The sequence below is a fragment of the Panthera pardus genome, unplaced genomic scaffold (assembly GCF_024362965.1).
Source record: "Panthera pardus isolate Hobbes unplaced genomic scaffold, ASM2436296v1 HiC_scaffold_12, whole genome shotgun sequence".
In the NCBI taxonomy this organism is placed as follows: domain Eukaryota; kingdom Metazoa; phylum Chordata; class Mammalia; order Carnivora; family Felidae; genus Panthera; species Panthera pardus.
The window spans coordinates 113,816,326-113,842,313 of record NW_026526677.1 but is presented as its reverse complement, the minus strand read 5'-3'; the positions used below and the strand labels follow the sequence as shown (position 1 = coordinate 113,842,313).

The window sequence follows — 25,988 nt, the reverse complement described above, 5'->3', positions numbered from 1 at the left end:
CTGGAAAGCACAAATACTCGAATGTGTCTTCAACCGTCAAAGATTCGACATCTGGTTGGCCATCAATAGCCACTTTCAGTAACAGAAGCCAAGGGGAGGGTTGAGAGTCAACCCTCCAGTGAGGGCCCCGCCCTTCTTTTTTTCCTTAAGTTTATTTATTTATTTTGAGAGAGTGAGTGAGAACAAGGTGGGGAGGGGCAGAGAGAGAGAGAGAGGGAGAGAAAATCCCAAGAAGGCTCCACACTGTCAGCGCAGAGCCCGACTTGGGGCTCAAACTCACGAACTGTGAGATCATGACCTGAGATGAAATCGAGAGTCAGATGCTCAACCTACTGAGCCACCCAGGCACCCGGCCCTGTCCCTTCTCAACACTAGGAAGGAATTCAGTAAAGGACACAACAGTAACAGCTGACAGGGTGACACTGTGGCCATCCTGGGCAGCCTGGGAAGTCTACTAAATGTATTTATCATCTAACGTTAGGATCACTTCATCTTTTGACTCCTTACATTCTAGAGGGTCAGATTAAAAAAAAAATCACAAGAATGACAAACCCCTGTGTTTTTTCTGTACTGATGAGCAGGTAAGAAAGAGAAAAGGTTTAACTTGAAGTAAGAAAAACTAAACAGACCAACTCCCTTACATGGAAAACTACTCTGAAGAGACTCACATGCGTGGTTAGAGACAGTGTCACTGTAGGTGTTTTATTGTCAGGAGGCAGGAAATGGACTGAATATCTGCCATTTCTCCTGTGTCTGCGTATGAACTATCTCCAGTTTTGAGTTTTCTCTAGGTTCGTGGAGTCTGTTGCCAAAGAATGTGTGATAGAAGCTAGTAGATACTGACTGAGGAGAGAAATGAGCGACGGTTCTCATACAGCATTTTTATTGGCTGTTGTTAAAAGTTTTCCTGTTGCAAAGTTTCCCTCTCTTGCCTAGTCCAAAATTTCATTTGAGTGGGCTTGCCCACCGCGACCTGCTTCAAAGACAGTGAGCACAGTTAAACAAACAAACGAGAAATAAAACGTATATGGTATTTTGTTTGTGAGATGTTCAAAGCACAGAGGGACAAATTTATACTCGTCACAACACATGTAAAGGCAGCAAAAGCCACTACTGTGAAGAGTAGTTAAAATTTGCACGGCAATGACATGTCCTTTTAAAAGAATTATAATACATGTCAGGGAATCCACAAATAGACTTCTTCTCAGAAATAAAAACCCAAATTTCTCAATTTGCTTCAGTATGTTGGGTAAGAAACAACAGCAGTGGGTGTCTCACAGAGGAGAGCATTGTGTTGATTCCGATTTTATGTGAAGTTGACCATCTATAGAAATTTCCCATTTTGATTAAAATTATGAATTCACAACCGTGAAGAAATGTAGAAGTGTAATTATTTTTGATGAACTGGAAATTGCCCTTAGGATTGAAGGCCACGGGAAGAACCCCCATCCTACATTCTGCCTTGGTCCTTACGTCCAGGGACCAGCTGCTTGTGCTCGCGTTCGTTCCCTAGAAAACACGAGATCTTCCTGTCTAGCAGCCAATCCAGGAGCTAGATTTCAGCACACTGACCACATCTTCCTTCTCTGTGTCATACTTGTATGCTTTGGGTCCTGAAAAGAAGTAAATGTAGCCTAGAAGAGACAAAGTTGAAAATGTGGTTACTGAAGATGACCTAGAAATCCGTAAATGGAGGATTTGGAGGTCGTCCTGGAGGCGAATTGGGGATTTGTCAGCTGGAGCACAGGACCTCTGACTTGTCGCTCATCCCTCACCTTCCGCTGGGGTATACCCTCCAGGAAATCCCCTCCCCGTCTCTCCCTAGCAAACCACTGGCCATTCTGTAAACCTCAGCTGAAGTCCCACCGTGAAGTCTCCAACTGGGAATGTTGGTTCTCATCTTTTCTTTCTTAGATCACCTGCTGCAGTTGTTGTGAAGATGGCCACACAACTCAGTACGAAATTACAGACTGTCTGGTTTTCTAGTAATCTTATCTATGTTGGATGGAGGGGCATTTCTGACTGTTGTTAGCCTCTCCCCAAGAGCAGAGAATGTATCAGGAAGGGTCTCTGAATTTCTGAACAGAGTCCAGTTCTGTGCTATATACTCAAGAAGAATGTGTAGACTGGTCCACCAGAACCAATCGCATTTATTCCACTTGCTTCAGTTCAATTCAACTTTCCCGGCTACATGATAGATTTCAGGAGTTGAGTGATGGGAAAGGGAAAGGCCCTGGGAGGGCCAAGAATATGCACATTTTCAAGATGAAAAGGGCAGTTTTTACTGGATGGCCTTTAAGATGTACCCGACTGATGGACTGAAGCTGTACTTTTAAAACTTTTCTATTTGCAAAGAGAGATTCTGGATGGCAGACATTTTATACTCTTTCTAGCGACGTGGTTCACTAAATTTATGAGGGACTCAGGACTGACATTAAGAACAAGAACTCCCATTTGGAAACCTGTTTTCTGCCACGTGAACGCACAGCCCGGATTTCTTGCCACAGTTTCCACAAAGAAAGTTTTTGGTGGCAGCACTCACCATTTAATTCCACAGCAGCATCTATCTGGCCATTAACTCCTGAAAATTCCTCCTCAGTATTCTTTGGGTAGTCCTTTTCCATTTTCCCTTTTCGTTCGTCATAGCTGGAAGAAGTGTTATTTCATGAATGATGTTAATAAGAGGTTCTTACCAATTGCAGGTGACACGGTGCTACGCCGGCATATTTAGCCAGGGCTGATTTGTGGCTTTACATGCACGTGTGTGTGTCTCTTCACACACATGTGCACACACACGCATGCACACACACACTCTATCGCTTCTCTTCCAAGTTCCTGGGATTCTAGGACCACTAATTTGGCAATCATTTGCTCCAAACAGTCTAAACAGATATATTCTTAGAATTATTCTTGGAATTATTAATTAGTCATTAATTCTTAGAGTTATTCTATGCGTTATAGCAACATGTTCCTATAATTAAAAAAAAGACACGCTGCCTCTTGAAAGAAACTCTACATATATTTTTGGTGCTTTATTAACTGTTTCAATGATCCCCCGCCCCCCTCCACGCATAAATCTGTGGGCTTAGATTCTCATCCAAGAATCAGTTGAAAGCCCTTCACGGGGACTTTTTAGTCATGGGCTTCTTGCTTCGCAGCCGTGGAGGAAGGATCAAACAAACAATGCAGAGCGAATAAACACAGATGTGAACAGTCAATAGATAAAGATCAGAAACAAGAAAATCTCGGATAACTGAGCCTCTGCTTTTAAATCAGTTGAACTGAATTAAATCGCTTTTGTTTCCTGGAAAGATTATACGACTGACCGAATAGTAGATTAACTTTCTTTTTCTGGATCAGCAACCACCACGCAGTGATAACTCAGAAGACTGTTTAATACATCTCTTTGTGATCTGCGTTGCCCCTTGTGAAAGAGACTGACTTGTATGAATCAGCGTGACTCGTACGGTTCGGCATGTAGGCAGTTAGGCAGACTTGGTCTCAAGTGTGAGAAAGTTCCTTCTTTGTCGGCACGGAGCCCCCTGTGGGCACATTCCCAGAGTGGACACCACCTGCCCCCTCCAGCCCCTGCCCCGAGAGGTCAGCCAGTTCCTGCTGGTGCCTGGAGTGTGGGGCAGTTTCCTGCTGCCACAGACGACAGCTGCCTGCCCAGTGCGCCTGGCGGGTGGCTCTGAGTGCAGGCTGTGGGCTGGGGACAGACCTGTCTGGACACTGGGAGGGACCCCACACCAGGAAAGAAGTAGTGGGCCAAAGTGACAAGTGGGTTGAGGTGCTTGGTGGAGTGGTGTGGACGGGAGTGGATGCCGAGTGTCCCCAACTCCCTTTTCGGGAGTCACTGCACACAGATAAAAGTGGGAAGCATTTACTGTGTCACCAGAAGTGTCGATACTGTGTGTGGGGACGGGGCACCTGGGTGTTGGGAGCGACTGCAATGTCTCAGGAGAGCAGTCAGGGCAAAGCTGGAGGAAAAAATAGGAACGGCCTAGGCACATTGGCTCCTACATTTCTTTTGTTCACTCCCTTCCAGGCTGTGAAAAATCTGCAGTCGTTCATTCAAAGTCCTTTGCTTATTAATCTTTGTTCACTAGGCTGTGTCTTCTTGCTTCCCTGACACAGTTGTATGGAGGAAATGGAAGCTTTGAGGAAGAGAGATCTAAAGCCTAGAATACTTGGGGAGTGAGTGCAGAGGGGAGGGCGAGGGGAGGGTCTGCAGGCGGAGAGGGAGGTGGTGGGAGGGTGGTGCACCTGCCTTCCTCAAATTCTTTGTCTGAAGCCAGCCCCGTGCTCAGGGAGTGGTGGAAGGACTTTCGTGTCTGTATTCTCTTTCGCCTGCTCAGAATGGAGCCCTCGAGGCTGCACTTTGTACACCAGGCTGTGCCTCAGGTTTGTGCATGTTAACCAAACATTTAGGAGGGACCTTGAAAACATAGTCGCCATTTATACTGTTTTGCGGCAAAATGTGTTCTCCATCCAAACAAGTGGCTGATGAAAGAATGCCTGCAGGGAAACCACTTACAAGTGGGGGTCTGCTTGTTACAGGCATTGCATGCTTCTTATTACAGTGGGTGGGTGGTATATTACAGTCAATGGGTGTTACATTACAGTGGATGGGTGTTATGTTACAGTGGGCGGGTGTTATATCACAGTGGATGGGGAGGGCTGGGGAAAGGACAGAGCAAATACCTGTTGTTCTTGAGAACAGAAAAACAGTTTAAAGGCAGGAATACATTTTAAAGAGAGAATACTGATTATCAACCCAATAGGAAGGTATGGAGGAAAGATCTTTCTCTTTTATCTGTCTGCTTATTCACAAAGAGGGGTGGCAGTAATACCTAAGATCTTATACATAACTCTTCAGAGGATAACAGAGGTAATAACATACATAAAAATGTTTCGGGAGAAACAGGAAGAGCATTACCATCAAACCATCGAAAAGAATTACCACTTATTTTCATGATCATTTCAGAAAGAAAAGAGACCTTAACACCAAAAAGGCAGAAAGGACATAATCTCAGCATAAAAGACGGTTCTTGCCAACAAGGTGTCTTTATACTGACGTGGACTGTGCCCCTACATTTATAAAGTTGTTCTGTTCCTATTTTGCTGTGGGTTGGTGCAAAGTCTGTGATAATCTAGTCCTTGGTTTGTGGGCAGATTTTGAGGATTTCTGCTACAGAGCAAAAAGCATGCTGTGTACTATCAGATGGCTCTGGGTGTGAGCTGACTCTGTCACCTCCCGGCTCTAAGATCAGGGGAAAGAGCTCTGAGCTCTGGTTTTCTTATTTGGAAAAGAGTGGTCATGAGGATGAGAGACAATTTACACACACACACACACACACACACACACACACACGTTCCTGGCATATGTAGACACCAAGAACCATTAAGTGACCTGCTAGTATGGGGTTGAGTAAACTTGGTGATTTGACCTGGGCCCTTAAGTCATCCAGGAGCTTAATCTTTACCTAATCTTCAAGCACACTTCATCCGGGTAACATTTTGCGGTAGAGGCAAGGGTGAGAAGAGGTGGAGAAAGGAGGACTACAGAATGTGGAGGTAGCCCAGAGAACGCAGCGGAGATGCGATTACGATTCAGAAGGTCTACTGTTATGTTTCGGATTCTGCTGAGGATAAAAGGAAGTTGTAAGACAGGATGAGAGCCACGGGTGTGCGTGGTTTGACGACGGTACATGAATGGGGAAAAGGTCACGAAGAATGTGCGGAGGATGGCGAGGACCTCTGGGTTTGGACTCACAGGGCATGAAATCCAGCCTCAGATGGACCACTTTCTAGCGAGGTGGCCTGGAACTAGTGATGTAAGCTCTCTGAGAGGCAATGTTTTAGCTGTTAAGTGGAGATAGGAGCACCTACTTCTCAAGGTTGTTGAGAAGGCAGAGGGAAAATGAAAGAATATGAGGAAATACTCACCATGATTCCTAACACATAAGCCATCCAAAAACTAGCTGAATGAGAATGTTCTGGAAAGAAATGCGTTTTTATTGTGCATCTGTCATGTACCAAGTACCTCCTAAAATCACTGCCCGCAATGTCTTATCTTGTTTGTAAAACCTGAACGCCAACTAAGAATGATTGACCCGTAACCATGTTTATTTCCTCTATGAGCTTCTGTTTCATCATTTAATATTGGTTAATGGAAATAGATATTAAAGAAATCACGACTGGCAGTTAAACTTTACTGGCGATATCATAGCGCTGTAAAAAGCACCTCACATTGGTGCTTTTTTTCAGATATGTTATCTTACTCTCCACCTTGGTAATCGAAGGGCTTGGGGGACTATTTTGGTAAAGTGCCAGCATGTGGTTTAACTTAATGCTTTGAATTTAGATTGGGTAGGAATTCTGGTGTGTCGGTTATGATGATTTCTAGCATGTGCCAGTAGCAAAAACTGACCCCATTCTGCCTGCTTTGAAGCACTGAAAGAGAGCTGTGTCTGCTTAAGGAAAATGTGAGAAAGGAGGGCAAAATGGGTAATTCAGTGATAAGGTATCTAAGTTCCACGTTTTCAGGAAGTTTCTTCAAGGAGACCTTTCTAGTGAGATGAAAACCTGGAATCCCCTTTGAAGTTCATAATCTACTTCAAGCTAGGAATTAATGGCTTTTTGGGGAGGAAGGGCCTTGTGCAGAGTGTAGACCACTCTCTACAAGTGGTCTAGGAGGAGAGTGGTCAGGAGTGGGAAGAAGGGAGGAGACCATCCCACGTCGGGGTCAGGAACCCTGCCTTTGAGGGAAAGGGCTGTGGGAAGATTTTGGAACAAAGACTCTGTAACAATGTGGAAAAATATTGATGGCCTCCATTTCCACCTGATTGTATGATGACATTTAAATTGGCATTGCCAGCCTGAATTCTCTGAGCTCAAAACCTGTATAGAGAACTGTCTTCTGGACATTTCCATTCTTGGGTTTCACCAAGATGCCAAACGCCACATGTACAAAATGGAACTCCTGTTTATTCCTTTATTTCTGCTGTACTTAACTGTATTCTTTCCCCCACTGAATGGCCTTAGCATCTTTGCCAGAAATCAGCTGACCATATGGATGTATTTCTGGACTGTCGATTTTATTCCATTGATCTCTACGTCTACCCTCATGTTCCTATCTCACTGTCTTGATTACTCTTGCTTTGTAGTTAAGTTTTGAAATTGGGAAGGCTGAGTCCTCCACTGTGTTCTTCTTTTTCAAGATATTTTGGTTTTCCTGGGTCCTGTGATTTTCCGTATGAATTTTAAGATCAGCTTGTCCATTTCTACAAAGGAATCCAGTGGTATTCTGATAGGGATCGTGCTGAGTCCTGTAGATCAATTTGGGGAGTATTGTCATTTAAAAAATATTAAGGCATCCAGTCCATGAACATAAGATATCTTTCCATTAAGGTCTTGTTTACTTTCTCTCAACAGTGTTTTGTAATTTTCAGGTTGTAAGTTTTCCACTTCTATTAAATTGATTTCTAAATATTATTTTTCTTTTTGGTTTATTTAACTGGAATTGTTTTTTTTAACCTTCATTTTTGGATTATTTGTTGAAGTGTATAGAAATACAATTGATTTTTGCAAAATGAACTCACATTCTGCAAATATGCTGAACTTACTTATCAGTTCTACCAGGTTTGTTTTTTTTTTGAGAATTCCTTAGGCTTTTCTATATAAAAGGTCATGAGATCTAAACAGTTTTACTTTTTTTCCAATCTGAATGCCTTTTATTTTATTCATTCTTGCTTAATTGCCTTGCCCAGAGCCTCCATTACAGTGATGAATAGAAGTGGTGATAGTGAAAATTTTTGTCTTGTTCCTCATTTTAGGGGGAAAGCACAAGGCTTTCACCATTGAGTATGAGGTCAGCTGTGGGTTTTCATAGATGCCTTTTCCCAGATGTCCTTCTGTTCCTAGTTTGTTTAGTAGTTTTTATTTTGCAACTGTGTGGGATTTTGTCAAATGCTTTTTCTGCATTTGAGATGATCACATGGCTTTTGTTTCTTAACCTATCAATATGGTGTATTACGTTAATTGATTTTCAGAAGTATTTTTGAGTGATTTTTGCATCCATATTCACAAAAGCTATTGCTCTGAAGTTTTATTTTCTTCTGATGCCTTGGTTTGGTTTTGGTATCAGGGTAATACTACCCTCATATAATGAGTTGGGAAATGGCCCCTCCTCTTCTATTTTTTACAGGAGTTTGTGAAAAACTGGCATTAATTCCTCTTTAAATGTTTTGGTAGAATTCATTACTGAAGCACGTAGTCCTGGGTTTTTCTTCATGGATCATTTTTTGGTTATGAATTAAATGCCTTCACTTTTTATAAGTTGATTCAGGCTATTTCTTCTTGAATCAGCTTCACTCTTTTATTTCTAGGAATTTGTCCATTTCAGGTCTTTTATCAAATTTGTTCACATACAGTTATTCATAGCACTCCTTTATAATCCATTTAATTTCCGTAAGGTTGGTAGTAGTGTTCCCGTTTTCATTTCTGATTTTAGTAATTTGAGTCTTCTCTTTTCATTTTTTTAAAGTTTATTTATTTTGAGAGAGAGAATGAGTGTGTGCAAGTGGGGGAGGGGCAGAGAGCGAGGGAGAGAGAAAGAGAATCCCAAGCAGGCTGCCAGCATAGAGCGTGATGTGGGGCTTATTCCCACGAGCCTTGAGGTCATGACCTGAGCCAAAATCAAGAGCTGGATGCTCAACTGACTGAGCCATCCAGGCACCCTGAATCTTCTCTTTTTAATTAGGTCAACTCGTGAGAAACGTATCTATTTTGTTGATCTTTTCAAAGAACCAAATTTAGTTTTGTTGATTTTTCTCAAATTGCTTATGTATTCTCTACTTCATTTATTTCCACGATAATCTTCATTATTTACTTCTTTCTGCTGGCTTTAGGTTTCATTTGCACCTTTTACCCAGGGTCTTAGGTGGAAGTTTAGGTTATGGACCTGAGGTCTTTTTTTAAAGGGCATTTAGAGCTGTGCATTTCCCTTTGGGTACTGCTGTCACTGAATCCATACGTTTTCAAATGCAGTGTTTTTGTTTTCATTCTTCTTTTAAGTATTTTCTAACTTCTCTTGTGATTTCCTCTTTGACACACCGGTTGTTCATTTTCACATATTTGTAAATTATCCAGTTTTCCTTCTGATATTGATTTCTAGCTTAGTTTCATTATGATCAGAAAAGATCTTTGGTATGATTCAGTTGAGACGTGTGTGGCGTCCTAACATGTCACCTATCCTGGGCAATAAGCACTTGAAAAGAACGTGATTTAGTTTTTAGATCACCGTTAGGGCTCATTGGTTTGTGGCGCTGTTCACAGTTTCTGTGCCTTATAGATCTTGTTGTGTGTTTGCTCCGTTCATTACTGAAGTGAAGTAATGAAGCCTTCAATTATAATTATTCAGTTGTTTCCTCCCTTCATTTTTGTCAAGTCTTTTTTTGGGGGGTTTCCTGAATTTTGGGGGTCTGTTGTTGGGTTGTTTTATCTTCTTGGTTGATTGACCCTTTTGATCAATCCTTGTTTTGATCAACAACCCTTGGTTGATCACTAAAAAATGTCCCTCTGAATCCCTAGTAATGCTTTTTAAAGTCTGTTTTGCCTGATATTAGCATAGTCATTCTGGCTTTGTTATGATTGCTGTTTGTATGATAGATATTTTCCCCGTCCTTTTACTTTTAGTCTATTTGTATCTTTGAATATGAAGGTGTGTCTCCTTCAGCATAGAGCTGGGTCTTGTTCTTTTTTTTTTCCATCCAGTCTAATAATCTCTGTCATTTGATTACACTGTTTAATCCATTTACATTTAATATTATTGATGTAATTGGATCTGACTCCACCACTTTGCTTTGTACACGTCTCATGTCTTTTTGGTTCCCTTTTTCCTCCTTAATGCTTTCTTTTGCATTAGTGAAGATTTTCCAGTGTACCATTTTAATTTCTTCCATGACTTTTTCAGTACATTTAAAAAAGTTATTTCCTTAGTGGTTGCTGTAGACCATATCATATATACCTTACTTTACCACAAACCGTTGGATTTATACTAACTTAATTTCACTGAGATTCAGAAACATTATTCCTATAAAATCCATTCTTTGGTCTTCCTTTTGGTGGTGGTATTGTTATACTTATTACATCTGTATATGTTATGAACCCCCAAAATACATTGTTCTAATTGCTATTTTAGATAATTTAATGTCTTCTTGAGAAGCTGAGAGGAGAGAAAGTATATGTTTACAGTTTTTGATATATTAACCTTTTTTTATCATTTCTCCTTTCTTTTGTTGTTCTTGTGAATCTGCATTACAGATTTGATATCATTTGATATCATTTCCCCAGCTTAATACAATTTTCCTTACACCCACTTCTTTGATGCTGTTGTTGACAAATATATCATGTTTCTGAATATTATAGGCCCAACGATACAATTTTATACATATAAATAATAAACATATATACGTGCAGTTTTAAACAGTTAATTTTAAAATTGGGGGTGCCTGGGTGGTGGCTCAGTTGGTTAAGAGTCTGACTTTGGCTCCAGTCATGATCTTTGGCTGACGGTTCATGAGTTCGAGCCCCACGCTGGGCTCTGTGCTGACAGCTCAGAGCCTGGAGCCCGCTTCAGATTCTCTGTCTCCCTCTCTCTCTGCCCCTCCCCTGCTCACTCTCTATCTCTCCCTCTCTCTCTCAAAAATAAATAAACGTTAAAAAATATAAAATCAGTTAAGAGAAGGAAAGGGAGGAAATATACCTTTATTCTATCATAATTACATAATTACGTTTACTGGTGCTCTTCGTTGTTTTAATGTGGATTCAAAGTACTGTCCAGCGTGACTTGCCTTCAGCCTGAAGAACTTGCTCTAGTATTTCTCGTAAGGCAGATATGCTAGCAACACATTCTCTCAAGTTTTGTTTATCTGGGAATGTCGTATTTGGTCTCCATTTTTGAGATAGTTTAGCCAAATGCAGGATTCTTGGTCGAGAGTTTTTTTCTTTGAGCTCTTTGAAGACGTTTCCCAGCACATCCTGGCCTGCCTGGTTTAGCCAACCTGCCATCTTGTCCGCTCTGCTCCAGTCACACTGCTGCCAGACTGAGATTTTTACCACATGAATCTTACCGGGTGACTCCCTTACTCAGGACACTTAAAGACATCCTTCTTTTTTTATAACGTCACACTGGTCTCTCTGGAAAGGTGCAGGCCCCCTGTCACCTACACCTCCTTCTCCTTGGGCCCCGTCTCTCGTTCTAGCTGCATTATGACCCTTGGAGCTGCCTGCAGTTGTCCCCAGGCGCACAGGCTGTTTTGCCTTATCAGTGCCTCTGCTTTGTCTGGAAGCCACGCCCCCCCGCCCCGCCTCCCTCCTGGGAAACTCCTACTTTCTTCTCAAGATGTTCCTTCTTCGACACCTAAACTTCCTCTAAGAGTTCCTTCTTCGACACCTTAACTAGAGCTGGCCATTTCCTATTTGTTTTGCCCCAGGGATCCCCATCCAGTCTTCTACGGGGGCACCTGTGACACTTGGATTGCTCTTAAATCTTTGTCCATACATGTACTCTCAACTGTGCACCTTGCTGAGGACCTGGGCGGTGCCCCATAGGAGCTCAGGATTTATTATGGGACAGTCATTTCACATCCTTCTCACTCACACCCACAGCCCTGTGAAGCAGATACTATTTCTGCCTCCCTTTGGACGATGATGAAACCAAAACAGAAAGGCCATCCCTGTTGCCCAAGAACTGCTGAGATGAACACTCTCTTAGTCCTGCCTGCACTCTCAGTCCACAAACTCTGAGCTCTCTCTTGAGTGTCAGGGTCCTAGTACAGAGCCTGGTGCAGAAACGTACCCAACATGTGTAGACTGGAAGCGGTAGCTGAGTAATGCCGTTTAACAAATTTAAGATTAAAAAGCAAGATTTTGAACTCTACCCATCTTTCTGGTTTTTATCACTTATTTCTCTGTGGTGACTTCAGTATACTTGGGGCATCATGAAGGGGAGAATGTGTCCTACTTTGCATCAATCACGCCTCCAGTCTGTCTGCATAGAAGAGTGCCCTAGGGATGGAAAGGGGTGGGGCCTGCAGATGTGCAGGTTACTGTACACAAAATTCTTTGACTACCTCAAAGAATGATGGATCTGAGGGCACCCCCAGTCCCCAGGAACTCCCTGGTGTAGCCACTCCTCTGCTGTTGGTAAGCAAAAGAGAACATTTACAGGGAGAAATTAGCCAAAGGTGACGGAAATAACGTAAAGGAAGAAAAAGTGGCTGGACCATTGGGGCCCGCCAGGAAGAGGAAAGGAAGGAGTGAAAGCAAATGGATGTATGGGGAGGAAGCCTTTGTTGTTACGTTTAAGCAACACATCATGTAGCTTGTGGTGTTGTGAGCACAGGGTGGGGTACGCGGTGGCGTCAGCATGATAGAGCTCCCTTTTGGATTTCAACTTGTAGTTCTCTGCGGCTGCTCCCTGTGGATTACTACTACAGTGACATGTGGGCTCTCACTCTTAGAGCCTAAACCAACCTGGCCCCAGGCTAACCGTCAATCCTTAGTGGGGGATGTTCTTCCATAGTTGTCTCATGGCACATCAGTCACTGAAACGGGTCCCAGCCCTCGGACGTCATGGAGAATCTCCCTGACAGTAAGCCTATCCAGAGACTTCTCTTCCCTTGGCACATCATTTATGTCACAGACTGAACCAGCATGACGACCGAAGAAGAACCTGATGAATGACTAAAGAAAATAAGTCGTAACACATCAAACAAATTCTTGGTCTATAACTTGAGGCTGCGGCCTTTTGTGTTTTTGAGTATGGTCATGTGCTTTACTGATAGAACATTTGTCTCCTTTGGTCTTTCCCCCCTTTTCTGTTTATTTTTTTTAAGTTTGTTTATTTATTTATTTTGAGAGAGAGAGAGAGAAGCAGAGAGAGGGAGAGAGAATCCCAAGCAGGCTCCACATTGATGTGGGGCTCAAACCCACAAACCATGATATCATGACCTGAACCAAAGTCAAGATTCGGAGGCTTAACCAACTGAGCCACCCAGCTGCCCCTCCTGCCTTTCCTGTTTGGAACAAGACGTAGTGACTGAGGCTTCCTTGAGTCTTGGGGCAACCACAAGAGTGGCGTCTACATGTTAATAGCAGAGCAAAATGTTAGAAGGAACTTGGGTCCCTGGTGACCATGGATTCACTCTAAGTCTCTTAAACTCCTGACACATTATGTACATGAGAAAAACAGACCTTTACGTGTTTCAGCTACAGTTATTTCTAGGTGTCTCTCACTCGCAGCTGAACATAATTTCTAACCAACGCATGGCTTCACATGACAATAAGATGTCATACATCTGAGGCTCTGCTAAACCAGGGGTGCGGAGTTCAGGGTGGGAGAGTTTGTTAATGGAGTAGCTAACGACAGCCTTTGCTCGACTTCTGAGCTGTAAGTCCAGGTTGTTTGTCTTGTTCTTTGGTGCAGAAACCAGGTGTGTTGGAGCATGTGACAGAGAAGACTCTCATTGGTGAAAGGAACTTCCCTGTGACCAGCTCTCTGATTGGAGTGCTGCTCAGAGAACTGCTGAGGTTTCAACAATCATTTCTTAATCATCACAAGTTTTTAAGCAGTTGTTAGGCACCATGTAAGTTCCTACAGTTACTGAAAAGTTACTCTATTTGAACAGCTACTATGTGCCAGGCTCGGTCTAGGTGTCTCCATGCACTGTTCACTTGATACTCTAAATAACCTCGGAAGGGTAATTTTCTTGTATTATTATTTTTTAACTATTTATTTTGTGAGAGAGGAGAGACTGCATGCAGGGGAGGGGCAAAGAGAGAGGGAGAGAGAGAATCCCAACCAGGCTCCTCACTGTCAGCGCACAGCCCACTGTGCATCTTGATCTCAGGAACCGCGAGATCATGACCTGAGCCGAAATCACGAGTCAGACGCTTAACTGACTGAGCCACCCAGGTGCCCCAGCCTTGGAAAGTTAATTTTAAAAGTGCCTGCTGGGTTTCCTTCCCATAATACCAAAATGGGTCTTTGACATTTGAGTTAAACCCCTAGACCAACTTTTTAACGAATCTGCTTTATCCAGATTACTAAGACTTTTCCTTAATAGACACTCACAGAAGCCTAGTTGGAAAGGTGCACTGTGCTTTCCTCAGGGGGGAATCAGGCATCATTATAATCAGAGACACCCTTCCTCACCAACCTTACATTCTCAGAGAATTAAAAACCTCTCAGCAAGCCTCTTGTGTTAGCTGTTAAACCTCAGTTCCGCCTGGCTGGAGGTGCATGCTTTGCCGGTAGATGGTAGATTAGTTCAAAGACTAGGCAATGAATGGAGAATTGAAATAATGGAAGAGTGGATAATCTCCCAAGTGAGATTCGGGCTGTGAGCAATCTTTGAGAAATTAACTGAATTAACACAAATGCCCTCACACTCCCACACACAGGCTTCTACATGCATTTCCAATCTCATTCTTGGAAAATCTGCAATGGGAGTTGGGTTTCTCAATATCTATCTTCCAGTATGTCAGCACTGTGATTACAGCCACTTTATTTTAAATGAGGACCTGGGGGAATCTGCCCGGCAGGTACCAGAGACTTAATAAATGAATTACGATCAGGATTTCAGAAAGGAAGTTCCGAAAGAAAGATCTCTGGCTTCTTGGTTTAATCACTGGACTGGAAGTGACGGGTCAGGACAACGCATGATGCTCTGAGCAGTGATCCCAGGGCTCTCAGTGGCCTGGAGTCAGCAGGTCTACATTTGTTTGGCACTCATTTCTAAAATAAAATTCCCTTCTCACAAAACAGATCTGTTCTCCAGTTATATTACTTTCTTGGCTCCAATTTGGAGAAGCTATCAGTCAGATGGAAGAAGCCAAAAACGTATTTAAAAATTTCCTTTATGCCTAGAAATGGTTATTAAGAGTAGGTGATATGCCAGCACAGCTATGATTCAGAATAGAAGGAGAGTTGAAGAGTTTCTCAGACAAACAAAAACTAAAGGAGCTCACGACCACTTCACCTGCCCTGTAAGAAATATTAAAGGGGACACTTTGGGTGGAAAGGAGACACCAAAAGTGACAGTATAAAGGCAGAAAACACAAAAGCACTAAAAATATTTCTGTTAAAAAATCAGCCAAGGAACTCACAAAGAAAGGGTAGAAAATACAAAAACATACATCTAAACCATGGGGAGGAGACGAGTGAAGAATGGGTTCAAACTCAAGTGACCATCAACCTAGTACAGAAATGCTATTTGCAGAGGATGTTATATACATACCTAATAGTAACCATAGATCAAAAGTCACTAATACGCACATAAGAAGACAGAGAATGAAACTGAAATATATTGTTAAAGAAAATCAGCAACACATGGAAGTGACAAAGACAAGAAAACACCAGAGAAAAGCTCCAGAAACAAGCACAAAACAAGTAATAAAATGACAAGAAAGTCATATTTATCAATAATTACCTTGAATGTAAATGGACTAAATGCTCCAATCAAAAGGCATTGGGTGTCAGAATGGAGAAAAAAAACAAGACCCTTCTGCCTACAACAAACTCATTTAGTCATAAAGGCACCTGCAGACTGAAAGTGAGGAGATGGAGAATCATGTATCATGCTAATGGATCCAAAAGAAAGTCAGGGTCATAATACTTACATCAGACAAATTAGACTTTAAAACAAAGACTGGAACAAGAGTCGAAGAAGGGCATTATATCATTATTAAGGGGTCTATCCAACAAAAAGATCTAATAATTGTAAATATTTATGCACCCAACATAGGAGAACCCACGTATATAAAACAGTAACAAACATAAAGAAACTCATTGATAACAATACCACAATAGTAGGGGACTTCAACACCCCACTTACACCAATGGACAGATCATCTAAACAGGAAACGAAGAAGGAAACAATGGCCTTGAATGACACACTGGACCAGATGGACTTAACAGATATATTCAGAACATTCCATCCTGAAACAGCAGAATACAGATTCTTTTTGAGTGTACATGGAGCATTCTCCAGAATAGATCACATATTAAGTCACAAAACAGACTTCAACAAATACAAGAAGATTTAAGTCATACCATGCACCTTTCTGACAACACTGCTCTGAAGCTAGAAGTCAATCACAAGAAAAAAATTTGCAAACACCACAAATATATGGAGGTTAAATAACATACTGTTAAGCAATGAGTAAGTCAACCAGGAAATCAAAAGAAGAAATAAAAAAATACATGGAAACAAATAAAAATGAAAACACAATGGTCCAAAACCTTTGGGATACAGCAAAAGTGAAAGGGAAGTTTACAGGCCCATCTCAAGAAGCAAGAAAAATCTCAAATACACAACCTAACCTTACACCTAAAGGAGCTAGAAAGAGAACAATGAACAAAACCTAAAACCAGTAGAAGGAAGCAAATAATAAAAATTAGAGGAGAAATAAATGAGATAGAAACAAACAAACAAACAAATGACAATAGAACAGATCAATGAAACCAGGAGCTGGTTCTTTGAAAATATTAATGAAATTTGATAAACCTCCTAGCCACACTTATTGAGAGAGAGAGAGAGAAAGAATAAATAAATAAAATCACAAATGACAGAGGAAAACTAACAACCAACACCACAGAAATACAAACAATTACAATTTTAGAATATTATGAAAAACTATATGCCAACAAATTGGACAACCTGGAAGAAATGGATAAATTCCTAGAAACATACAAAACTAAAACAGGAAGAAATAGAAAACTTGAAAAGACCAAAAAGCAGTGAAGAAATTGAATGAGTAATCAAAACAGTCTCAACAAATAAAAGTCCAGGATCAGATGGCTTCACAGGCCAATTCTACCAAACATTTAAAGAACAGTTAATACCTATTCTTCTCATATTATTCCAAAAAGTAGAAGAGGAAGGAAAACTTCCAAATTAATTCTATGTAGCCAGCATTACCCTGACACCAAAACCAGACAAGACTCCACTAAAAAAGAGAACTACAGCCCAATATCCCTGATGAACATGGATGTAAACATTCTCAACAAGATACTAGGAAATCGAATCCAATAATACGTTAAAAAAAAATCATTCACCATGATCAGATGGGATTTATTTCCGAGTTGTAAGAGTGGTTCAATATTCACAAATCAATCAATGTGATACATCACATTAATAAAAGAAAGGATAAGAACAATATGATCATTTCCATAGATGCAGAAAAAGCACTTGAAAAAGTACAACATTCATTCACGATAAAAACCTTCCACAAAGTAGATATAGAAGGAACAGAGCTCAGCATAATAAAGGACATATATAAAAAACCCACAGCTAATGTCATCCTCAGTGGGGAAAAACTAAGAGCTTTTCCTCTACAGTCGGGAAGATAGATGGGATGCCTGGGTGACTCAGTTGGTTAAGCATCCAATTTCAGCTCAGGTCATGATCTCATGGTTTGTGAGTTTGAGTCTCATGTCGGGCTCTGTGCTGACAGCTCAGAGCCTGGAGTCTGCTTCTGATTCTGTGTCTCCCTCTCTGTCTTGGCACCTCCCCACTTCTATGTGCTCACTCTCTGTGACTCTCTTTCTCAGAAACAATAAATGAATACATTAAAAAAAAAGATAGGAATGTCCACTGTTACCACTGTTATTTAACATAGTACTGGACGTCTTAGCCACAGCAATTTATCAACAAAAAAATAAAAGGCATCCAGATAGGCAAGGAAGAAGTCAAACTTTCACTATTTGCAGATTATCTGATACTCTATATAGAAAACCCGACCTAAATGTGAGACAGGAAACCATCAAAATCCTAGAGGGGAACACAGGCAGCAACCCCTTTGACCTTGGCTGCAGCAGCTTCTTACTTGATATGTTTCCAGAGGCAAGGGAAACAAAAGCAAAAATGAACTATTGGGACCTCATCAAGATAAAAAGCTTCTGCACTGCAAAGGAAACAATCAACTAAACTAAAAGGCAATCAACAGAATGGGAATAGATATTTGCAAATGACTTATTGGATAAAGGGTTAGTATCCAAAATCTATAAAGAACTTACCAAACTCAACACCCAAAAAACAAATAAGCCAAGGAACAAATGGGCAGAAAACATGAATAGACACTTTTCCAAAGAAGACATCCAGATGGCTAACAGACACATGAAAAGATGCTCAACATCATTCATCATCAGTTAAATACAAATCAAAACCACAATGAGATACTACCTCTCACCTATCAGAATGGCTAAAGTTAACAACTCTGGAAACAACAGATGTTGGTGAGGTTTCAGACAAAGGGAAACCCTTTGGCACTGTTGGTGGGAATGCAAACTGGTCCTGTCACTGTGGAAAACAGTAGGGAGGTTTCCTCAAAAAATTAAAAATAGAACCATCCTATGACCCAGAAATTGCATTATGAGGAATTTATCCAAAAGATACAAAAATGATCATTCGAAGGGGCACACACACCCCAATGTTTATAGCAGCACTTTCAACAATAGCCAAATTATGGAAAGAGCCCAAATGCCCATGGACTGATGAATAAAGAAGATGTGGTATATATATACAATGGAATACTACTGAGAGATGAAAAATAATGAAATCTTGCCATTTGCAACAATGTGGATGCAACTAGAGTGTATCATGCTAAGTAAAGTAAGTCAGAGAAAGATAAATATCATATGATTTCACTCACATGCAGAATTTGTTAAATGCAACAGAGGAACATAGGGGAAGGGAAGGAAAAATAAGATGAAAAGAGAGAGGGAGGCAGACCATAAGAGTCACTTAAGTACAGAGAACAAACTGAGAGTTGATGGAGGGAGATTGGTGGGGGGATGGGTTAGATGAATGATGGGCATTAAGGAGGGCACTTTTGGGGATGAGCACTGGGTATCATATGTAAGAGATGAATCACTGGGTTCTACTCCTGAAGCTAAGACTATACTGTATGTCAACTAACTTGAATTTAAATTAAAAAAAAAAAAAAGAAAATCTGAAAGACTCCACCAAAAAACTGCTAGAAATGATAAATGAATTCAGAAAAGTAGCTGGATATAAAATCAACAGTAATCTGTTACGTTTTTATACAGTCATCATAAAGCCGCAGAAAAAGAAATTAAGGCATCAATCCCATTTACAACAGCATCCAAAACAATAAGATACCTAGGAAGAAATTTACCAAAAAGGTGAAATATCTGTACTCTGCAAACTATAAACATTGATGAAAGAAACTGAAGAGGCCACAAAGAAATGGAAAGACATTCCATGATCAGGATTAGAAGAACAAATATTGTTAAAATGTCTATACTACCCAAAGAAATCTACCCATTTAATGCAATCCCTATCCAAATACCAAGAGCATGTTTTACAGAACTAGAACAAACTATCCTAAATTTGTATGGAACCACAAAGATCCTGCATAGCCAAAGCAACCTCAAAAAAAGTTAAAGCAAAACTAGAGGCATCATAATTCCGGACTTCAAGCTATATTACAAAGCTACAGTCATCAAGACGGTATGGTACTGGCACAAAACCAGACACATAGATCAATAGAACAGAATAGAAAACACAGAAATGAACCCACAACTATATGCTCAACTAGTCTTTAACAAAGCAGAAAAGAATATATAATGGAAAAAAGTCTCTTCGACAAGCGGTACTGGGAAAACTGGGCAGCAATGTGCAGAAGAATTAATCTGGACCACTTTCTTACACCATACACAAAAATAAATTCAAAATGGATGAAATACCTAAGTGTAAGACAAGAAACCACCAAAATCCTAGAGGAGAACACAGGTAGTAACTTCTTTGACCTCTGCCATGGCAACTTCTTACTAGACATGTTGCCAAAGGCAAAGGAAACAAAAGCAAAAATGAACTATTGGGACCTCACCAGGATGAAAGCCTTCTGCACAGTGAAGGAAACAACCCACAAAACTAAAAGGTAACATACAGAATGGGAGAAGATATTTGCCAATGACATATCTGATAAAAGGTTAGTCTCCAAAATCTATAAATAACTTATAAAACTCAATACCCCCAAAACAGATATCCAATTAAAAATGGGCAGAAGACTTGAATAGGCATTTTTTCCAAAAAGATACACAGATGGCCAACAGACACATGAAAATATGCTCAACATCACTGATAATCAGGGGAATTTAAGTCAAAACTACGAGATACCACCTCACACCTGTCAGAATGGCTAAAATTAACAACTCGGGACACAATGGATGTTGGTGAGGATGTGTAGAAAAGGGATCCCTTTTGCGCTGCTGGTGGGAATGCAAACTGGGGCCGCCACCCTGCAAAAACAGTATGGATGTTCCTCAAAAAGTTAAAAATAGAACACCCTACGCCCCAGCAATTGCACTACTAGATATTTATCCAAAGGATACAAAAATACTAATTCGAAGGGATACAGGTCCCACCCCCGCCATGTCTCTAGCAGCATTATCATCAACACCCAAACTGTGGAGAGAGCCCTTATGTCCAGTGACTGATAAATGGATCAAAAAGCTGGTGTATATATAGAATGGTATACTACTCAACCATCAAAAAGAATGAAATCTTGACATTTGCAAGAATGTGGGTGGAGCTAGAGAAATGAAGTGAAATAAGTCAGAGAAAAACAAATACCATATGATTTCATTTGTATGTATAATTTGAGAAACATAGGGTCAAAGGGGAAAAATAAATAGAGACAAAGCAAGAAACAGACTCTTAACTAGAGAACACAATGATGGTTACAGAGGGGAGGTAGGTGGGGAATGGGGGAAATAGATGATGGGGGTTAAGGAGGGCACCTGTTGTAATGAGCCCCGGTGACGTGTGGAATCACTATAGTCTACACACGAAACTAATATCACACTGTACGTTAACCAACGGGAGTTAAAATAAAAACCTAAAAATAGTTACGTGACATAAAGATGAAAACCCTTGGGCCCAAGTTGGGTACTCTCCCACTTACCAACAGATCCTTCATGGACCTGATGTATTCAGCACAGTCAACTGCTTAGAATCTGGTTTTCTCAGTTCCCTCTTCTGAAGTTTGGATGAACAGGCAATTCGGAACTGAGAGTGGGGAGTAGAGGCAGAGTGTGCTCTGCCTTCAACTCCAGTCAGTTAAGGACAGGAACCCAGCAGGTGGGAAGAGGTGTGGCCCCATGTGCAGGGATTGGTCGACAGATGGCGCCTTGCTCAGTCTGCTTATAAAGACCCCTGCAGGTGGGACAGGGCTATCCTATGTGATCCACTACGGATAGGAAGAGCCTTCATGGTCTGGGTTGCATGAAAGAACTTAGCAATAGTGCTTTTCCTTTCAGCAGAACTTTCCTTCGAAGAGCCCCACAGTCATGACCACATCCATTCTGCACAAAATCACAGTGTATTCTGGGATACACTGGTACCCACATCCAGGGAGTCAGTTCTACCCCCAGGCACTCCCTGCGGGTAGCCATGTATTTGGGGAAGCTGCACCCACTGGAGATCCAGTGCATTGAAACATGAGTGTGTTTCATGTGCTAGAGAACATGTAATGGGATTACTGAATGAATGTTTCACTCATTTGGATAGTTTGTATCTTTGAGACAGTGTCCACCATGAGTAAATGGCACCCCAGGGGCCAAGAGGAGCCCACGGCCTTTTGCTAACTTGCTTTGCATTCTTTTTGCTGAAGGATTTTCCCTTCTCATTGAATGCATCTGGAAAATCAAAAGGAGAAGAGCCATACCTGTAGTATTCGTCTCCGACAAAGAAAAGGGTCTTCTGCACATCCTTGAGGTAGACGGCAGCATCTATTCGCTGTACATACCTTGGGAAGCCAAAGTCATAAATAGTGCGAGGAGGACCTTGCATCTGGAATCCTCTTGTTACCCAGTAGTGGGGGCCTGAAAACAGAAATTAAGTTTACAAAAACTCTGGGCGCCTGAATGGCACAGTCGATTGAACGTCTGACTCTTGAGCTTGGCTCAGGTCATGATCTCACAGTTGGTGAGTCTGACCCCCAAATGGGGCTCTGCGCTGATGGTGCAGAGCATGTTTGGGATTCTCTCTCCTTTTCTCTGCCCGCCCCTCTCTGCTTGTGCGCTCTATCAAAAAAAAAAAAAAAAAAACAAACAAAAAAAAAACAAAACAAACAAACAAAAAAAACAAACAAAAAAAACCCAAACCTTAAAAAATTTATATATGAAAAAAGTTTACAAAAATTCTGTGCCACTCAGTAAGGCATTTCATTCATGAGGATTTCTACGCATGGTCACGACGGGAGTGGTTTATGGGATAGTCACGGTGGCTATTAACCAATATATGAGATTTTATTCAATTAAAACTACTCTTGAGGCAAAAATCTCAAGTGATGCCTTAAGAAAGCAATAACGTTGATACAATTGTGTCTTACATTTAACACATTAATTTTTTCAAGACACTTTCCATGTGTACAATCTCATTTGGGTCTCATACCCATGCATGGGAGAGGATGGGTGTGGGACGTGCCAGTGCTGTGATTCTTAAGGTGGCACCAGCCTTCCATCTTTACCTAACCTCGGCATCAAGAAAAAGGAGCTAAAAGTGACAGTTGTCCTTAACTGGGTAAGTCTACTGGCTAGCCATTGTCACATCTCCAAGGTCGGTGTTCCTATAATCACTGTGCGAAGCGAATCATGAAGAGAATTGGCCAGAGTCACGCAAACAGGAAAGGGCTGGAGTCAGGGAGTGACACTGTGCATGCCCACCTCCTAAAACCACAGGGGTCCTTTCATGCCCAGCTGCCTCCCGCAGGGCACATAGCAAGGGTGCTGTCCTCACACGGGGTTCTGTGTTGGCTTCTGTTCACTGGAGGATCTCAGTGGGATGTGCCACTCTGCGGGGCAGGAGCCAGGTCTGTAGCCCCCGGGGGTGCTGTCACTTAGCATGGTGCCTGTCTCGGGTAAAGTCCTGGCTCTGACAGTCATTGCCATTCTTGCCATTGTTGTAATGGCAGAGTGGCATCTCCCACCCAACCTGAGAAGGTGTGACTGGAACACGCTCCATGATCATGGGACAGAGGCTGACCACACCAGATATCCCAGCATTCCGGGCCCTGCCCCCTGCCGTGTCTTCCCTTCGGGGGTCTGTCGAGTACCTTTGAAGAAGTAGGCGGTGCCCCTCTCGGCCACTTCATAAGCTGCGTCCACGTTGGACATAAGCTGGGGGAAGGAGCTGGTAATGGTGCTGGGCCGGATCCCTGCCATCATGTGCACCTGACGACGCCAGAAAATCCTGTTGGCCAATGGACAAGACATCAAGGTTGAGGTTGATCTTAAATGGGACTCGGACTGAAACGTACTGCCAGCCACACATCGGAGGCCATTTCTAAATGCCTCTCACCCTTGCCTTGTTTGCAAAGAGAACATCCGTTTTTTGACCTTGGTAAATAGCTCTTCTCCCTTTTTGTTCTTTTTTGTTCCCTTTTGTTCTTTTAGCATCTCTGCAATCCCCTTTTACTGGTGATTTTACACATTTAAGCTGTGCACCTTCCGTCGGAACTATCTCTTGGTACACATGTCCCTTTCCTACTCTGATCTTTTAAAAATGAAGATCTCACAAAAAGAAAATTCAATCCAGGTTAACATTATGAATATTACAAACGAACCAAAACTTTGTGGTTAGGAGGTGCGAATTATTCCCGCCAGAACCATTAACCAGCAAGAACATTAACCATGATCATTTATACTGCTGATATACTTAGCTATTCAAAGTGTTCATATCCTTGAAGCTGATGGCTTGTTAACAGAAAATCTGGCACGCACAAATTAATGCGAGGTTTAACAACTCTTCCAATATTGTTTCCATAAAACCATGGTAGTACCACAAGGGCATTGGGCTGAAACTGTCAATATAAATGTGGTCCATTTTGAATTTTGGAGGTGAAAGTCATTTTTACAAAATATGAAGAGCTTACTTGACTCTGTAGAAACTAGAATCTATACATAAAATTATTTACCGAGAGTGAAACTGTGATAAAGTTTTGACATTTAATTTTCTGGGTAGTTAGGGTAGGAACTCCTCAATCTTACGTTGGGTTTTCGTGTTCAGTTAATTTAACAGATACAGCGAGCGCCTATCGGCAGGGACTGTGGCAGATACCAATGATGAAACACTGAACAGACCCAGGCCTAGCCCCCAAGGAGCTACAGTTCTCCAGACGGGTATGTAACTAGGCAAGTATAATTCAGACAGGTAGGTGATTAGGCGGTTATGACCATAATTACAACCGGGTAGTTGTGCTGCAGAGTCAAGTTCAGGACGCCCTGGGAGCACAGCGCGTGCCCCACGGGACGGAAGTTCCGTCGCATTCAGCGTTGTGGTGAAAGTGTCCCAGGGGAGGTGGTGTAAGCTGATGTTGAAATTTAAAAGAGCTTTATTACAAGAGACATGTGTTCATGTTTCCTAAGTAGCATCATGATGCAGAAGGAAAAGCACATCGTGTTTTAGAAGACATGGGCTTGGGTTCTAACTCTGACAGGCATCTCTAAGCTCAGTCCTATCATCTCTTAGATACAACTACTGATACCTGGCCTGTCCCATGAGGTCATTACGAGGGTAACGAGATAGTGATTGGAAAGTGTATTACCAACTGTAAAGTGCCAAACAGCTAGATACTGTGCATCCTAAAAATTATTATTTGCCTAGTTGCTACCCACCCACCAATTGGGCACCCCAGGGTGGCAGGCATCCACGTAGGCCCCCCCCCGCCCCCCGCCGTCCACGCCCTTCACATCACAGTCTTACCTAGAACATGTATTAACAGATGAAACACCAAGACCCAGGAAGGCTGGTGGGCCCAGAGGTCATCTGGTGGTTAGCGGCAGACAGAGCTGTCTTGATTTTCATCTCACACTGATCTCCTCCACATGATCACTCCCAGCCCCAGATCTCAGGTTTCCTCTGTTCATAACCTGGTGCCTCGTCCAATCAGAGCTATCCTTGTCTGAAGGCAAGAGGGACCCCCTTCCCTTCTCTCTCTCCACCACCAGGACAGGAGGGCAGGTTTGGGAACCCAGAAGATTTGGGTAATGAAAACAAAAAGGTCAAGTTCATAGTCTGTCGTCTGACTTTTGTTAATAAAAACCTGATGAGAAATCCAAAAAATCAAGTGTTTTTCACTTAATTCAATATGTAGTTCTGAAATGCTGACTGTTCGTGTCACGGTGCTAGATGCTGACCGAGGCACCGAGCGAGCATGCGCTGCAGGGATGAGAATGCTGGGGAAGAGGAGGTGAGGAGAGCGGGCAGAGAGGAGCAGACATATCCTCTGGGGATGAGTCACCACCTGCATCGGGTCTCTGACAAGGCTCAGACAAATTCCTACCTCTTTCTCCTTGGGCACTATAAAGCTGGGAAACATTTCCATTAATTTTCATTTAAAAGTCAACAGGTGACTTTCGGCAAACTTAAGCCTCATTCTCAGGTGCAGTAGGGACACAGATGTCCCGAATGACTCAGGAGGAGAGGGAGGAAAATGTAGTGATCAGGAGAAAACGTACTGTCAGAACTTATCACACGTGGTAGAATCTAAAATTCCTTTGTAAAAACACCTTGACTTCAGATACTGCAGGTATTGTGAGGACCAGATCGAAGGAAAGTCGGCATTCTAAACCAAGAACGATCTTGCGCCCCCAGAGACATTTGGCAATGCTTGGGGACAAGTTTGCTTGTTGTACCTGGGGATGGTCAGTACTATTGAGTGTAATGGGTGGAGACCACGGATGCCACTAAACATCCAACCATCCATGAACAGCCCAGCCAACCAAGAGCTACCTGGTCAAACATCAGTAGTGCCCAAGTTACGAAATCCTGGTTGAAACACTGTCACAACGTATTGTAATGCGTAAACTGGACACATAAGGTAGAAATAAATACTATCCATCACTTACGTAAAACAGCGCGAGTTCCAGAATAATCTGTAATCATGAACATTTT

The 25,988-nt window shown here is 42.0% G+C and overlaps 1 protein-coding gene across 1 annotated transcript in view; it reads right to left on the bottom strand.

Moving 5' to 3' along the window:
* Nucleotides 1-1,040: 1,040 nt before the first annotated feature.
* The window catches only part of MMP20 (matrix metallopeptidase 20), a 51,553-nt gene continuing 26,605 nt past the window's right edge, over nt 1,041-25,988 (bottom strand). The window contains exons 7-10 of the mRNA XM_019433656.2: nt 23,149-23,285; nt 21,760-21,916; nt 2,543-2,646; nt 1,041-1,634 (exon numbers count right to left, since the gene is read on the bottom strand). Of these exons, the coding sequence (XP_019289201.2) occupies nt 1,534-1,634; nt 2,543-2,646; nt 21,760-21,916; nt 23,149-23,285 (499 nt within the window). The 3' untranslated portion in view covers nt 1,041-1,533. The remainder of the gene's footprint in view (nt 1,635-2,542; nt 2,647-21,759; nt 21,917-23,148; nt 23,286-25,988) is intronic.